This window comes from Epinephelus moara, chromosome 2 (assembly GCF_006386435.1).
Source record: "Epinephelus moara isolate mb chromosome 2, YSFRI_EMoa_1.0, whole genome shotgun sequence".
Classification (NCBI taxonomy): domain Eukaryota; kingdom Metazoa; phylum Chordata; class Actinopteri; order Perciformes; family Serranidae; genus Epinephelus; species Epinephelus moara.
In genome coordinates, this window is record NC_065507.1 from 7852108 (window position 1) to 7870379 (window position 18272).

The window sequence follows — 18272 nt, forward strand, 5'->3', positions numbered from 1 at the left end:
CTTCCTTTGTTTCTTTATTTGGACAAGCCTGAGAATCAAGATTGTCAATTTCCAGATTTCCCTGGAAAACATCTGTGAAATTGAATTGATTATTTCTAGACAGAGAGAAGTTGCATTCATTTTTCCGCCATGTTAAACAGAGAATCATTTTCCATCAACATTACAAGTGATTCGAGCGCCTTTCAAATATCAGAACTCAATTGTCCAGTCTAGTGCAGTGCATTCGTTATATTAAGAGAGCTTTCTGAAGCATCAGCGGCTCAAGAGAACGCCATCTTTTTTATATAATAACCTCAGAAAGGCAAATCTACATCAGTAAATACACAAGTATTCCCATACACTGGAATGTCTATAATGTGCTGTGCTATAATATGAGATTTTCTCTTCCTATCCATTTCACCTTATTGTGGATACAACTGTAAGAGTTAGACGAGCGAGGCTTTAGGTTACACTGCTCTGTTATTAGGCACAAATAATCTCATTAGTCCTTGCACATATGGAGGAATCCCCTAAAACAAATATTAGGGGCTACGAAGGCACACACTGCTGTAGCTTGTGTTTCTTCATCTTGTATCTCTTTCTGTCCAGAGCAATACAGGCACACAGTTACTTTTTTCTCCAAAAATCTGAACTGCTTTGTGTTTCCCTCCTCTGTCCAGAAGTTTCATGAGAGAGCTGGTTTAGAGGATGATCATGAGGCGGATAAAAACAATGATCACCTCACACAATCTCTACTTTTCTCTAGGCTTTGCAGAGATGATGCAAGTTGCGGAGATGACTTGATGCTCTGTGAAACAGACAGGTTTAACAAATCCCAAACATTTAAAAACCTCCCACTATTCCCAGTACTTCCCTTTTACTTGTCCTCAAGTCATTTCTAGCAAACAAATTGATCAAAATGAGAATGGGCCGTGTGTTTCAGGGCTGTGCAAACACAAATGAATGAATGAATGAGGAAGACTACACCTGAGTGCAGTTACGAGTACAAGCTTTGCTGTTAAATGAGAATTGAGATGTATGTCTTCATTGTCTAAATGTCCAGTCAGTTAAAATCAAATGTCCAGCTTTCCATTTGTCCAGTTGGTTTCATGATAGCTTAAATGGTCCAGTGGGGCGGTAGTTAAAGTGATTTATATTGAGTTTTATCTCATAACCCCTGAAGAATCAGTTGGAGAAGGAAGGCAGATGAAAGAAAGCTGATCCTAGGTCAGCATTGATATAACACCAGGCCTGGTGCCCAGTTGAAGACCATTTTAAGCTTCGGAGCAGCCCGTCTTTTTACGCAAAAACAAGGCTGACTCCTGTCCTGCTGTTTAGTGCTGCATAATCAATCCTCCTCATTCTCGTGGAGCAGCGCTGCCAGGACTCACAGTGTTTTTGTGGATCATCTGAGGAAGTTGTCCCGGTTCAAAGAGCTCACAAACTATCCGTGCGGGCGTGGCAGCTGTCACACACTCTGACTGGGTGGTCCCAGCCTCGGGAGGGGACGGGCTTGATATGTGTGGAGCAGGGACCACACACACCCTGCCCGCAGGCCCTGCAGTGGTGCTTGGACATTGCTGGAGTGAAGGTTTTGGAGCACTGGTGGCACTGGGTGATGTCCTGGTCTGGCACCCAGTAGTCTGGCCGAGCCACATCTTTCACGAAACCTAAGGGGAGAGGACGAAGAGTAAATATTTCACTGAAGAGCAGGGATTGTACACTGTTTGTATGTGAGCATATATATCCATATCTGCACAGACCATTCTGTGAAACTGCACGATATCATATACACTCGGGATGACATAAATCACTTTACAGGATCCCAGGCTTCATTAATGTTTATGGTGTGAATCTCCAAACTGCTAATAAATAACTCATGATGGATGAAGAGCTTCTGGACCATTAGGTGTTTATTTATGCCACACACTCCTTGCAGGTGACCTATTGAGTCAAAGTGGCTCAGAGTTTCAGTACACCCTCCTCATCTGCCAGAATATAGAGTCAGCTCTCATCAGCACACATTTTGGGTTTACTGCAACATGGCTGTCAGTTCCTTTTCTCCCCTTAACACTAATGCAAATCACTCCCATTTACATTTATCCAACAGACAAACAAAAGACAATTGCAGCTTAACAAATCAAGAATAAATCACATTTTCGTACTGTAAAGTTGGTAATCACAATCATGTACGACAAACTGGTCGGTCAAAAGCTATTTGACCCAGAGATAATGCACAACCAGCTGCAGTGCTGCTGACAGAGTGTGTGGTGGTGAAATGCAGCTGCACTCACAGAGAGGGTACTCCACAGCTGTGGTGACCATGTCCAGCGTGGACTGCGCCACCTCTGTCACCTTGCGAGCTATCAGACCACGAGGCTCCACTTTGCACACTGAAGAAAAGAGATGTGTGTATGTATGAGAGAAAGACATGGATATACAGTGCACAACATCAGCAATACAAATATATGTGAGCAGCTATCACAGATACAATCATGGGCGAACTCACAAAAGAATTGGGCGTCTTTTGTTTGCTAAACCTGCACAAATAGACAAAAAGTAACTAATTGTCAAAGCACCTGCAAAGGGTGAAATGCACCCCTGACTGCGCTGCCAAGCAAATAGCGCCTTGGCATTCCTGTGCTCCTTGCACATATTTAAAGAGACAGTTCACCCCAAAATCAAAATACTCATTTTTCCAGTTATTTGTAGTGCTATTATCAATTCAAGGAAGTATGCATCTACTCATGGACGAGAGGCTTGTGCTCGTGACAGCACAAGATGTAAACATTAATGGCGTCGACTAGGGATGTTCCTGGCGACTAATTTCCCTGTCGACTAAATGAAAACTTTAAGTAGTCGACTAGTCTAAAAAAGGGAAAACACTCAGAAAACAGTCAAAATTTAGCACAATTTATTGTTAAGTATTTGAAAAATTGACCAAAAAAATACTGTGTGCATTAGAAGCCCTTTGAAGCCTTTAATCACAATCTTCAACAACCGTGTCGGATTTTAAATGCCACTGAAGAACAAGACACTTTGCGCCGTGTGGTCTGAATGTGAACATGATGGCAACTCAGTCAAAAGTTAACCTAAAATAATATCTAAAATAAATAAATTGCCTCTGAAATGTGGTGCACATTGAACCTTGCAGATTATCTGACAGAAATTATAGCAAATCACTTTAAAGTTAATAAAACAACATCTAAATTATATTTAAATTTCAGCTGAAATGAGCTCCATGACTGTAAACCTTGCACATTATCTGACAACAACTCACTTAAAGCTTATCAATAATATAACATCTCAGAAAAGATAAATTGCTGCAGAAGTCCAGATCAAAGTACTGCCAAACCGCACTGGTTTTGCGAGAAGACATCTCTCCAATTTCCCACATGCTGTTTTAAAACTGATAAATCGCGCGCATCCCTAGCATCCTCCCCGGCTGACTAGTAACATTAGCTTGCTCAGTAGTTGCACAATTTATTCTGCATGGTGATACAGTTGGTGCCTGAAATTTATTTACTTATTTTTGGTGCCTTGAACACATCAAGCTAAGTGACATGTAGTTCCATTATATTTAAAAGAAGGCAGACATCTCTACGGTCGATATCTCCAACATTCAGCAACTCTCACCAAAACAATCTTGACTGATAAATAGCTCTACAGGTAAGAGAAATAAATATGTATGTTTGATTTTGGCTCAAACTGTTCCTTTGAGTTAGATAATAAGCATAAATTTGGTGCAAAATTGTTCTCTTTCTATGAAAATAAGCCTCATCGTAAAAACAGACTAATTCACAAAGATCAGCACCACTAGCCACACACACAGTGAAATTATTAGCATTTTTGGACAGTTGGTAGAGTAAAGTGAAGTACATGTTTAAGGGGTAGTAATGACCCAAATATGGTTTCGTTTTCTTGCCTGAAGTTTTGGGGAATGCCTCTGCAACTCCTCGGTCAGTTTCAGTTTTCTTTTTCTCTTTGCATTGTTCTGCCTACTATGTTCTTGGTACAAATGCAACATTTATACTCTGGTACAGGGATAACTCTATTCAACCACAAATAGGACAAACTGCACTCAGCTACATAACTTGATAGGTGTGTTTGCACTGTAATATCATTAGCACAATATCTTCCTTAAGACGAGAAGACAGCAGAAGCAAGTGATGTGCAATTCAGGTGATATCACTTGTTGCAATCCATTCTTTGTGAATTATTTAAATACAAGAAATCAGAGTTTTTTCCCTCTCTTTTATATTTTCCCACAGCACTGTATGTATCCCTTAAATATTTAGGAACGTGACTATTTGACTTCTTACATTTTTAACCTTTCTGAATTATTTTAACACATTTTACAATAACAAAAGAAAGAAAGGAAATTTAGAGGAGTTCTGAAATTACACATGAGCAGGAATAAAATGCAAGCAAATGAAATTCTTGAGGTGAGAATGCGCACTATGTTCACTGACCCTGTCAATACTTCTTGCTTTATTACAAGGACATGCACGTAATTTAACACAAACCGGCTGGTTAAAGTTCACTGCTTGGCACTTACCCTGGCTGTTAGTGTCAGGTGGCCCTCCCTGTCGATAGCAGGCCTCACACACCCTGACAGGGCCACTGCCCCAGCCTCGCTCTGGCACCGGCATCCTGTGGCTGGAGCAAGGGTGACAGAAACCCTCACCACAGGATCGGCAGTGGTGCTTCCTCTCCGCCTCCTCGAACACCTTTTGACAGCCGTGACAGGCCTGAGGCACGAGGGAGAGGAGGAGTCAGTGATGAAAACACTATTGCAGACATTGAGCGAATCGTTTGGTTAACAACATCACACTTCTGTGCACTAAGCTCAAAGGGAAGTTTATTTTTACATGTGGTCTTTTGAATTCCAACTTTAAGCTCTTTTATCTGAATTGTTTTGCAGCGTTTGTTGTTTGCAGCAGCTTTAGCTCTTCATACTCACAGTGATGTCTGTGTTGGGTCTCCAGTATGGCGGTGCCACCTGATCAGTGAGCCAGGCAGTGACAGCTTTGGTGGGCCCGTGGCTGTACTCCGACACTGACTGAATCACATAGTTCATCCCGTCCAGAACCCTCTGGGCAGCGTTTTGGTGGTTGGTCAGAAAAGTGTCCGACTGAAAGAAGAAAGAGGGATGAAAAAATGAAGACAAGTGAAAGAGAAGCTCCAGGTGTTATTGTTGAGACGTTAAATGAGGAAGAGAGGGATGAGAGACAGATGGAAAAATACGGTTTATTGGAAAAGGTCAGTCAGTGAATTGCTACTGTACCAATGAATCTATACTGAAGCAGGGAAAAATGCTTACAGTGCATCCCTTGCTGGATCTCAGTTCTTTAGATGAAGCTAAATGCACAAACTTCACGCAAGATGTTGCCATTTAAAGGGATAGTGCACCCAAAAATGAAAATCCAGCCATTATCTACTCACCCATATACCGAGGGAGGCTCAGGTGAAGTTTTAGAGTCCTCACAACACTTCCGGAGACCCCAGGGGAGAGGAGGTAGCAACACAACTCCACCTAATGGAGGCTGACGGCGCCCCAGATTCAAATGTCCAAAAACACATAATTGAAACCACAAAATATCTCCATACTGCTCGTCCGTAGTGATCCAAGTGTCCTGAAGCCCCGACATAAAAAGTTGTTTGGAAAAACGTGATTTGAACTCTGCTTTTAGCCTCACTGTAGCCTGCAGCATGTGTGCACAGTTGCGCGAGACTGTGAGACACGGGCACTGCGTTCATATGTGTTCACGTGCTTTCGCTGGTCTCGCTCGCAACCGCACACACGTGAACACGGTACACAGAGAGGCAGTTAGAGCTACAGGCTACAATGAGGCTAAAAACAGAGTTCAAATGACGTTTTTCCAAACAACTTTTTATGTCGGGGCTTCAGGACACTTGGATCACTACGGACGAGCAGTATGGAGATATTTTGTGGTTTCAATTATGTGTTTTGGACGTTTGAATCTGGGGTGCCGTCAGCCTCCATTAGGTGGAGTTGTGTTGCTACCCACTCTCCCCTGGGATCACTGCAAGTGTTGTGAGGACTCTAAAACTTCACCTGAGCCTAGTAGAGTAGATAATGGCTGAATTTTCATTTTTGGGTGCACTATCCCTTTAATGCAAATGTTCTGAATGTTGCCCATGACACTCTGCCAGAATAAATGCTTAGCATATAATGCATTTAATGATCCACCAAGAAAGTCGAATGTCGTGTAACCTCGGCTTCTAAATGTTCTGGTCTGGCCTCGAGGTATAGTGATGCAACATCACTGCATAATCTCATCCATCAGATACCTAAACTATAATCTCAGTATTTAGTACTTTTGTACTGAAAAGAGAAGAAGAGTGGAGTACTCACCCCCTCCCAAACGTGCTTGACCTCAGACCGCACCACGCCGCTCTCAGGGTCCTGGTTTCCCATCCAGTACTGTCTGCTGCGGTAGATTACACCACAGCTCGCGCACTCCAACACATAGCTGATGGGGAGGTGGGGGGACAACATGAGATGGCTGGATGACAGGCAATGAAAAGGTGTGTGTTTCTGTGTGTGTGTGTGTGTGTTTACGTACCCTGACCAGGCGTACTTGGCCAGTCCAAACCATGGATTGTCTGTGGAAGCTGAAGTCTTGGGCAAGACTATCACCTCTCTGCCTCCTTCATAACATCTCTGGAGACATGAGACGTAAGAAAAACAAACAAAAACAAAAAAACAAACAAACAAACAAACAGAAAATTATATATAATATGTAAGAAATTGTGCAATGTGCATTTTTTAGGATAGCATGTAAGGAATAATTGGTAGAGAGGCAACAGAAAAACCCACCACATTAAATTACCAGTACAAAATCTTAACAGCGAAACTACGTAAACATCACATTTTGAACTGAGTCCCCGTTCACCTGGGGTGACTGATGAGTGGTTTTATGAGTCAGTCTTACCTTACAGATAAGGACCTTGTTGTTGAACTGGTGTGCATACTGGCACAGTCCATCTGCCATGTGGGGGACCCTGTCTCTCAGATGGTTCATTCCATTTTTACAGCGAATGCTGGAGACAAGACAGAAAAACAAAGTTTCATACAGACGTCAGAGTGATGTGGAAAGGTTTTTGTAAAAGTCTGACCAGTGTGTTCAGTCCATTAATACCTGAATCTTTTCTTGTTCTGAATTCCCCCACTCACACTTCTCTCAGACTTCCGTAAAGAAGAAACACAAAGAGTGGAGGAATCCCATTTCTCCTTTCCAAAAATATGGAAAAGACATCAAGTTTTACGAGTCCCACTGGGGCGACAGTTAACATCCACAAGAAAAACAACAGATTTTTGCTCTGAGTGAATAAATTCCAATTCTGTGATTCAGCCAGAGGCGACTGAAAGATTTCTGTTTGTGTGTCTGTTTATGTTCCCATCCGGCAATAAAAGCCTTTAACTGCTGTGTGAAGATTCTAATGAAGAGGGATGTTCCCCAACTCCAGTTAAAAGAGTTACAGTTAGACAAATGTTTAGAGAATAAAGATCACCACCAGATACGATTTAAGACTTCTGAACATACTCTGCTTTGAATAATAATTTTTAAGGCTTATAAGGGTTTTCGCTCAACAAATTTAATTAACTAACTGGTTAAAAGCGCATCTACTTCATCTCCACAGTACAACTCTAAACACTGGAAGAAATGCTGGTAAACTGGAAACTGGATCTGCAATTTGCTGAAAGGTTACAAAGGATAAATGTGCAGACGTTTGATGACCTGCTAATGCCGAGGTTTGACCGTGAGGAACAGACTTCATCCATAACAGAGGGGGAGCAAGGTGAGACGCCAGAGTGGAAAATGCTTTTAGCCCAAATGGCCATCTGACCTGTCTCCATGTCTTGGAGGCTGAATAAATGATACTATTCTTTGAAAAACGGAGAAATGGACAGTAGACTGCGTCGAGGTTGAGAGCAGTGGAGCGAAGATCTGTCATAAAGCATCCAACAGGGGAGAAATCTGAGATTTGTGGCCAAGAAATAAAACCAGAAGTGTGATACAGCCCTTCGTGGCTTTTGTAATTATTTATAAAAGCTTCACATAATCTAGTGATTATTTTAATTGCAAAGAACATTTTAAAAATATATCTATGGAGTAAAAAAAGGGGCTTGTGTGCACTGAGCTATGTAAGGGAAGTGACAATCTTGCACAGGTACAGAAGAGTGACTGCATGACTTGAGGATTTATTTGCTTTTTGATCAGTGTTTCAGCCAAAATCTTCCTTGATTTTGGCCTAGGAAGAATTTTCCATCCCAACTCCATCTCTAGAATGGAGAAAACAGACTAAGAGACAGCTGGCCTCCTGGTCGTCACAAGGACTTCAGGGTATATGCAGGAATCATGAGGTTAATTTCAATACCTTTTTAAGACTTTTTTAAGACCTTCCAAAAAAACCTTAAGACCTAATCGCCACTTCAAGCTGTCGTTAGCAGCAACGCATCTTTAACTTACTAAACAGTTGTAGTTTGCAATTAAATCTATGGAGCACAAACATACAACAGAACTCAGATAAGATGAGAAGGATTTTTTACTGTCTTTTGCTCCTCTGTTTGGTGCCTGGACGTGCGCCGTCGCGTGATCTCGCACAGGTACGTGCATGGCCCCGAGCGGCAGTCAGAGTGTGTCTACCTACACATCGTTGTTTGTAATAGTTGCGAGGAGGAAAATAAATTATACATTCATGGATACTTTTTGTCAAAGCTTGAATGCCAAGAAAATTTAATACTTCATAAAATTGCGATTAAGACTTTTTAATACTTTTTAAGGGCCTTAATTTTCCGACATTTGATTTATAAACTTTTAATACTTTTTAAGACCCCGCGGACACCCTGGATTTCAACAAAATAATATATACTGTGCCCTTAAAAACATACTACTGCGTGTGAAGTCATGTGACTCCTCCCCGTCCAGTCCGCAACCATGGAGGAGAGCTCAAACACCGAGCCAACTGAGCAACTTGAGCAGCTTGTACCAAAGAGAAATGCCATGTTCATCATTTGGACACATTCTGGCTTTCATGAAGACGACACCGAACAGAAAGATATCAAATGTAAACACTGTGGAAAAAGTGTTTCAGCAATCAAAGGTAATACTAACAATCATGTTACCGAACCTGCACAGTGCATGGCTTAAAAAAAAGACAGAGACTGACGAGCGCCCAGCGACAAGTGCCTCCACAAAGCAGATCTTGATAACACAAGCATTTACAAAGGCTACACAATATTCAACATATCAAAATATTCAATAAACAACCATAAACAGTTCATCTGTGTGTTTTCTTTTTCTTTTTAGCTTGGCTTGTATTTACAGTGCCTTGTCCCTTGTGTTTATTTGTTCTTTTGACTTTTATTATGTTCAACATTTCATCATTTACTGTTGTAATTTTTAGTTGTTTACTTGTTATTTTTTCTGTGCTGTTTTGATCCTGCTCTGTGAAGCATTTCGGGCTGCATGATTGCGTGAATTATACTATATAATTAACGTCTGATTTGATCTGATTTGAAGTACCTCCTTAAAATGTTTGTTATGACTTACTTGCAGCTGAGACAGACAGCGGAGCAGGTGAAGTACTCGTCTGGGAAGAAGGAGCAGGGGGTTATCTTGTCGTCTGTCAGTTCCCCACAGAAACGCTCACTTAGGGCCTGTGGAAGCGTAAAAATGAAGGTGAAGATTGATGGGGGAGAGAAAAGTGGACACAAAGCAAGTCATTGTCAACACCAGGAGACTAAAGCTGGGCATGCACTGTGCAATTTGAGCCTGTTTCTGTCCCGCTTTTTGAGCCGCACGACTCATTTTAGAGTCTGACCAAATTTCAGCTTTGCCCTGTGTTGTTTGCTGTGCAGTCTACAGAAGGGAGGGAGGACCTATCATCAGCTGCTCCTGACAGGCTGTCAGACGTTTGGGTGAATTTCTGACATGTCAGAATTGTTGGTCAGCCATCAGGAAGCAGGACAAGAAGTTGACTCCCAAAGATCAGTGCCTTTTTACTCCCTACATCAATCATACAGTGTAGCCGATACCCAGCTAGTTTGTTGTTGCTGCTAAGTTGCTTACTTTTGTGTCTGTGTGTGTGTGTGTGTGCCAAGCTTACCATGATCAAAGCGCAGAATTGTCTTTATCTCTGTTTAATCTCTCTAAAATTCTACTCTGTGTCTATTTCACAAAGAAAGGTAATAGTCCACCACTTACCTCCAGAGCGTGAAACACTATCCCGGGCTGGCGGGGCGAGCGTGTGTGAGTGTTCTTCACTTGCTGCTTGACAGCCTCCAGCAGCCTGCTGTAGTCAGTTGGAGGCGTGATGGTCTGAGTGCCAACATACTGCACTGAGCTGAAGGCCTCAGTCCCCAAGCTCAGGTCGTGGAAACGCTTCTGGAGCAGCGTGTCAGCATGGCCGGCCACCTTAGAATCTACAAGGGACAGAAAGACAAGACATTTCAGTTGGAAGACGGAAACCAGAAAACAAGAGATTAACACCCATCAAAATAAATCCAGTAAAAAGGATCGTGTTTGTGTGATCGCATAAAGTATTCACATGCCATTTAATATATTTCCCTCCCATACCTTGACCGAGCAACTGGGTGTGCGTTGTCTCCTGGAAGACGATGACAGCAGGTCCAAGAGAGGAGAGGGGCACGTCCAGACCACAGCGGCTCGAGAGGGCCCTGAGCTCTGGGGTGAAGTGCTTCAGGTAGGCCCCTGAGGCGTTGCTCAGGAACTGGAACATGTCGTTGTGAAGGCGCTCTGCCCGTGTACGATACACCACTATATCAGACACCGCCAATACCTGAAAAAGAGATTTACATAGTGCTAAGTGAGAAATGACATCTATAGCCATTTTCTCATATGAACTCCACACAATGGCCAAAGAATCAGGCCTGAATGTTGTCTGGACTTCCCCTTTCACACATGTAACACAAAACAGGAAGTTGTTTGTGTTAAATGTGTTCTCACCTGCTAGAAATACTCTCTTTGTTTTAAATAAGAGGTGGTGCCTGGGTAGAGTATGCGGGAGGCAGGACATAATCAGATTACAACACGGTCACGCAGCTGGATCATAATTTGATCACAAACAACAGCCTCTGCTGCCGTTCCTTTAATTTATCTGTTGATTTTGGCGTCGGCCCTCACCAACAGAAGCTCCCATATCTCATCGTCTCTCAAGTTTGACATTTTTGTTGCCGTCTTTGTGTAAATGACCCTTCTTCTTCACCTTGGATGTTTGTTTTCCTTGGTGTCGTGTGACCAATAGAAATGCCATTAACACATCCACTTGATCACTGTTAATTCTCCCCGGACAGTTACCTGCTCTATTCACACACAGGCTCAACTGGACACTACACAGACTTTAGACTAGGAAGCTGGCAGGATAAAGTTGGTTTCATGTCCACTCCAACTAGTTCGGACATTTGCGTGCTCACATACAGCTACTCCGGGTAATGTCTAGACAATGTCAGGTTTGCAGTGCATGTGTGAAAGGGGCTTTAGACCTAGAAAATTTGAGCACACAATATCTTAAAAAGGCTGCAGGATGTGACTTTGAGCACTTTCAGGCACTCAGAAACACTGTCAATTGTGTGAAGAAAATAATTCAAAGAATACACTAATACTGTGTATAAAACTCAATCGCGAGTAAGACCCAAACTTCACATCACATCTCACTCTTCTACCAACCACCTACACTTACAGAAACTTACACTCTATATGTGTTTCTACCCCTCTCTTGAAACCAGCTGTCCGAAAAACAAAGAGAGCCTCTCACAACTGTGAGCTGACACTGCCAGCATCACATGGTCCTGGAGCAACACCGAGCCGGGGCAGAAAACTGGGGCTGTGGAGGCTCTATAATGCGATTTAGGATGAATCAAGAAATATATGGGGCCTGTAAATGATTACTAGCTATTGCCAAACTTTATCTGCACACGTTTACTCACCCTAATAACAGACAGCAGTGAACCATACATTGTGTGATGTGCACACAAATTCGAAATTTGCTGTTTTGTGTAAACGCATCCAGCTCTCAGTTCATTACGACAAACTCACCTTTAGCAGCAGCCGCATTCTCTGGTTCTGTTTGACTGCGGCCCCCAGCAGGCCCTCAGTATCAAGCACCACCAGGCTGAGGGTGGGGTCATATGCGGCCCACACTCCCACCGTACAGGAGCTGGGGGACTTGGAGGTGTAGAACACGGTCTCGCCGCCGAACAGGATGTGGTTGAGGGTGTGGGACTTGCCATCGCCGGTGTTGCCAAAGATGGATAGGACCTTGACTCCTGCCACGTCCCCACAGCCGAGTCGGTCCACAAACTCGGACTCATCGCGGACCTGGAGGGAGAGGAAGGGGGACACAATGTGGAGAGCTTTTTTTAAGGACAGAGGATGGATTGCTTGCCTGTCTTGACATGGCGTAATTGGCTTCATTAAATGTAGGAAAAACTTAATTGAATTTGTGTGAATAGTTCAGTATTAGCTGACAAGGAGCCTTGACACAAGACAAAATAAAGAATATGTTATCTATGTTCTGCCATCTTATGAGACTATGTACATTCAGTCCAGGGAGAAATCTGCATTCATCAACAATATGCTGCTGAGCCTTCAGGTCTTTTAGGACAAACAGTTCAGACACACCTGGCTGTGCATACATCCCAGACTATTTTGATTCGCATGAAAAATAATTATTATCTCCTGCCCTTTGTACTGCAGTGACAACAATGCAATAATAGGGTGCCACCCTGCGGGTCAGCTGGACTGTATGACTCACCAGGGACTTTCCCAATGAGAAGCACATTTGCAGCTCTGCCTCTCTCTGTTTAAGTTTGCAATGTTTATTTCTTCGAGGGGTCATGAGCCCTTGTTGGCTAAACATTGCACACGTCACGGGTGAACGCTATCTGATGTTAAAGTAAGAAATCGTTAAGAAAAGCATGACATAAACTCACTTTAATGAGTTGAAAAGAATAACCTGACTTTAGCTGGGTGCTTTGTAACGTCATTTATGTTCACGTTTCAACACTGTCAACAACTGTGACAAAGGGTGGTTAGTGGCCTTCGTTGGAAAATATGTTGTCCTCCTCTTCTTAGCTTAGCAGCTAACTGTTAGCATCCGCTAGCTCAGTTGACGTTAGCTAACTTTACCTTCAGGTTTTCTTGTTCATCCACGAGCAGGAAGCTCCGCACACCGCCGGGACACTCCTCCACCTTCATTGGACCGATCGAGATACTCTCCATTTCCTTCATCAGTATCTCGGACATCGTTGTTTACTTATTAAAACATATTTCGTGCGAGCGAAAAGCAAAACGAAACTTCAACATGACTCCTCTCCTGACTGTCAATCACAACAACAGCGCGTGTACTGCTGACGCTGCGGGCGGAGCCAAAGAGAACGCAGGCGGTGACGTCAGACGCACAGTGAGGACGTTCGGCGGGCGCCTTGTCTGGTGCCGCAGCACCACCCTGTGGACAAAATGGGGAATGACACAAGAGAGGCTGTTCAACAAACTTTAGAAATCAGAGGATAAGAAAACATAAAATTAGAGATGATGACTTCACAGACACATGAATTCTCTGTGCATTATGTAGCAGATTTGTCGAGTTTATATAAATTATGCAAACTAAATTCAAGCACATAACCGTGGCTGTATTTATTCCACCACACAGCTAAAAAAAAATAGGCCTATGTGTCTTTTAAAACGGCAACTAATTCATAATTACAGCAACACACACGGAATAAAAGTTTCCATTTAACTGGCAGAGAGTGTTTTATTGGAGCAGCGTTGCCATGTTAGAGCTGCTTGCTAATGTTCATTAAATATTTGTTAGCACAGATCTATAAATATCACATGTCACTGAATGGCTTCAGAGCGGCGCCACTGCTGCGAACAGGACATGGAGAAAGAAATTCCAGCATTGCTGCCCTAACAGTCCTGGCTGAGCTCCATCCCAACTTCCCTCCTTCAGTCCTCCTTCCTTTCTTGATTCCTCCCCTCCCTCCCTCCATCCATCCATCCATCCATCCTCCTTTACTCCAAGCAAGGACACGGGAAGGCGTTTAAAGAAGGAATTAAGGAAGGAAGGGATAAAGGATGGAGGGGTGATGAGATTGGAGAGGGTCCCAGCCTTTCTCCGGGCTCAACCATGAGAGACAAATGTCTGAAAGAATCAATTATAGGCCTACTCCCAACCCATCGCCCCTGATTAATGAATAATTAAAGCTGCTCAATGCAGGGCTACCTAGCATAGATAATATAAGATTAACCATGGGTCTATCAACATGCCATCACTAATGTAAGGTTATGGAGACACAACGTCTCCCAATTTGGCCTCAAATAGATAGGATAAACTTGTTACTGAGGGGTAATAGGCTATAATTTAATTACATATTATGCAACTTTTGTAGAATAGAGTTGAACACGTTTATATTTGGAAGCAATGCTTTTTTGAAAATATTATTTTTCCTCTTTACTAGTTGTTCCCTATAATAAACACACAGGTAAGATGATATTTGGCCAGTGCTTTGCTAAACATACATCCACGTGCTGCCCTTACACATAGTACATTTCTTCATATTTTGTTTCATCATTCAGTATAAAATGCATCCATGAAGTTGACTCTCAGTCTATACGCTGTGATGCAATTTTGGGACTGGCCAGTGCAGATTCAACCTCACCCATCACCACCATCATGCAGGCAAGACAACAATGCATAAGAGATGCTGGCATCCTCAGACTGACAGACAGTCCTGCAACCCAACCTTGACATAACTGTAGACGTTTTTTTTTGTGTTTTTTTTTTTTAGTAAATTCGGAACTGGGGGATGGCTTTGCCCTTACAAGTCCGAGGCGGGACTGTGGTCCACTTAAACCGCTATCCCCGCTGGTACTTGTAGTGCGCTCCCCCTCAGCATGTTCCATGTTGACATGCGTAAAAAACTACACTTCCCCAAAGCTGTCACAGAGCGCTCCCGCCTCCCATTGGCTGCTCGCTCCAGCCGCAGCCCCAGAGAATGAATGAAATTGAAATAGCTGCTACATTACATGTACAATACCGGGCTCTGCAGTGTTGCATTCTATCATACTATATCAAAATGGCCACAGCGGTACAGAACCCCCTCAAATCGTAAGTACAACACAATTTCCTGCGCGTTTGCGCTTTCTGTATTTTGTGCATGCTGTCAGTGCAATTTAGGGAGCCTTAAATTCCCTGATATTTCTCAGCACGATTGCCAACACATCTATACATGCAATGCATACAGCAGAGATGGGGATAATGTCAGCGGATGCGAATCAGCCCTAAAGAAAAGTTAGATTTGAAGCTGACGCGGGGGTCTCTGTGTTTTTGGCACGCGGGGATTATTGTGCGCTCCGATGCAATTCATATAATCATTTCCCTGAGCCGACAGCAGCGTGTGTGCAGGGATATGGAGGAATGCTGGAGGTAGATTTGGGTGACCCGGTGTGTCCCTTGCCACTGTAGCCAGCCAAGATCACGGTCAAAGCCAGGCTGGAGTGGCAGGCTGGCCCGGAGGCAGGCAGCTTAGATGGCTTTACCGTACCTGTGTGCACATTTTTGGACAGAGAGGGGGTAAACAGGTAGGCAGAATGAAGCTCACTGCTCGGGTTTTTGGCTGCAGCGTTACCTTTACTGCCGGACCTCTCGGATATATATAAGCCGAGGTAAATACGCTGGTGTACGGCTTTAACTCCGGGACTTGCTTTCATCTTTAGCGCCTATAATAAAGCCTATAATAAAATAAATTGCAATCTGGCGTTTTACTCTTAACGTGCATCTTTAGGGGTATTTATTTGCACTAATAGCTCTTAAAACGGGTGGATTTCCCGTGAAGTTTCTCCCATAATGATCCCCTTTGTGCAGTTTTTTTGGGGGTCTTTTTTGTTTTTCAGAGACTGGTTTCAGCGGAATGCAGACGCCTGCTGCCCGCCTGGGCTTCCGGCCAAAAAGGTGGCTGATGTGCGTCTGTCAGCGGGTACTTGCACAGATATAGCCGGGGAAAAAAAAGCCCAACAATAGCTCCGATATAAAAATACAACCGAGGAGTGTTTGAGCACACAACACATCCAGCTTAGGCAGTTTGAAACAAAGAAAAGTCATAGACCTGTGTGCAAAAGCAGGGGCGCACATCGGATGCTGCACAGGTTTCACCTGAGCAGGGATGTGGGGATAGAGACTGCCTGTGTGTCTGTCTGTCTGCCTGTCTGTCTGTCTGTCAGCCTCTCTGAGATGCAGACACAGGCGACATTTCGTGCAATTCCATGAACGACTGCCCTGTACGTGCCTGCTTTGAAGAGCACTTCACAGGAGAGAGGGAACTGGAATGGTACTGATTGGGCAACTGTGTGCTGCCGGTTGACTGTGATGGTATTTAGTGTTTTGCCCAAATGCATTTCACTCACAGCACACATCTCAATGATAGTAAATTAGAGATGAATAATTCCAAGGTTTTAATTACGCTCTAATAAGCTTGTATCCAGTAATGTTATGGGATGATGGGAGAGGAATGGACAGGTGGACTGGATGGAGGCTGTAATGTGGGACCTTTGAGCTCACAGCTTCTTCTCCTCCTCTTCTTTATGGGATGCTCATCCAAGCAGAGCCAAAGTGTGGCCACATTGCTCCCAGAGGCCCTCGCTGACACCATGTCAGGGGATTAAATTGACTGATTTGCATGGAATATATATACCAATGTGGTGCCAGGACAGAGAGGGAGATGAGGCTATGATGGCAGGAAGAGAATAGGATAAGAAAGAGTGATAGTAGTAGAAAGCAAATGGTTAAAAACAAAGAGGCTGGTGGCCAGTAACTAATGAACTAGTGTCCAATTTTCAATGTTGCTCTTACATTGATTTTAAGAGCTTACAGTGAGACAAAAGAGGACAAACAAGACACAGAACAAAGCAGCAAAGTTGTGAGCCAGATGCAGACCTGCAGGGAAGCTGGCACACTGTTTCACTACAGCATCTGACTCTATGTGCGATAATAAAGCTGAATGTATTTATTACACGAGGCCATGGCAATCAACACTGCCTTTAACACCTCACCAACTGTATAAATGCCATCGTTACGCAGTATGGGTTTAACTACGTTCCAGTTACCACACTGCGATCGGCTTTTAAACAAGCCCTGGTAATTAGCATGTCTACAAACAAACTTGCTATTAGAGGCTTACAAATTAGAGGCCTATCCAGCAAAATGGGGCAAACAAGTAGCAAAATTTGGTTCAATGTCAGCTCTAATAGAGCGGCTGGCAGACAATGCCTGTTGTGTCCCGAAATGTCCTTAAACTTTGTTGAATCTCTGCAATGAATTATAATTAATTCAGTGGATGTAAATTCTGCAGGAAGCGTTCACAATTGTTGCCCATCACCCCAGTGTGAGTGTGCACACAGTGATGTGTGTGTGGAAATACAGTGGAGGGTTCATTTGTGTGCGAAGGCAAATCAGTGGAGAGGAGAGCAGCTAGCTCCAATCTACTGGGCACACCAGCCCCTCTCTCTGCTGTCTATCTCTCTGCTGGATTAGAGACTCGTTTAATCTCTCTTTCTCCCCTGCTTCCCTCTCCACCTCTCTCCCTCTTATTTCCTCCCTGTCCTCCCATCACCCCTGCTGCCCCGTCTTCCACGTTCCCTCCCTCCTTCCTCATCACTTTCTCCATCCATCACTCTTTTCGCCATCTCCCTTTTGTTCAGCCATTTCCTCCCTGTCTCGCTCTGCTCTCTCTTTTCCATTTTCCGTCTTTTTCGGCCTCAAACCATCTGAGCCCTCCACATCGCTCACCCTCACCCGCCACCACGGTTCTTTACATTGTGAATCAAGGCATGTCACTCCTTTAATATTCAGCAAAAAGTAGTGGAGGAAATTCTTTATGCATGTTGTCAGATCCTTTTAAGTCTTGTCGGATAGCTTATTCCTGAGAGTTCCTTTAGAGGGATTTACTGGATTTGGACTATCTACTGGCAGAAAGTGTTTATAGTCCAATGTTCGTACCAAATTACACGATCTTTCCACATGTGGCATCCCAGAGTGTTATGTTGGTCACAATTAAATTAAACTAACAGTAGGAATATGACTTTATGACAATGATTGTGGGGGCACAGGTGTCCGAAATTGTCAAAATGGCAGTTGCATTTCAGCAATATTACTTCTTTGTGCTGGTTAAAGGGGGAGATGTAGATAATAGTGTGCTGTGGTATTGGCGGCGGTTGTGGCAGGGCCTATATAATATTATTTCTGCC

The 18272-nt window shown here is 43.5% G+C and overlaps 2 protein-coding genes across 2 annotated transcripts in view; one reads left to right on the forward strand and one right to left on the reverse strand.

Annotated features, from left to right (window-relative positions):
• Nucleotide 1: 1 nt before the first annotated feature.
• Nucleotides 2–13365, reverse strand: si:ch211-11n16.2 (zinc finger FYVE domain-containing protein 1). The gene is made up of 12 exons (XM_050071375.1): nt 13158–13365; nt 12066–12347; nt 10587–10809; nt 10215–10432; nt 9561–9667; nt 6939–7047; nt 6570–6667; nt 6359–6476; nt 4943–5113; nt 4538–4730; nt 2274–2372; nt 2–1649 (listed from the first exon to the last, which is right to left on the reverse strand). The coding sequence occupies exons 1-12, from the start codon at nt 13272–13274 to the stop codon at nt 1417–1419; spliced, it is 1968 nt and encodes a 655-aa protein (XP_049927332.1). The 5' UTR covers nt 13275–13365; the 3' UTR covers nt 2–1416.
• A 1608-nt stretch (nt 13366–14973) lies between these two features.
• dpf1 (double PHD fingers 1) overlaps nt 14974–18272 on the forward strand; it is a 52977-nt gene continuing 49678 nt past the window's right edge. Inside the window, exon 1 of the mRNA XM_050071415.1 lies at nt 14974–15138. Coding sequence (XP_049927372.1) covers nt 15026–15138 — 113 coding nt within the window. The 5' untranslated portion in view covers nt 14974–15025. The remainder of the gene's footprint in view (nt 15139–18272) is intronic.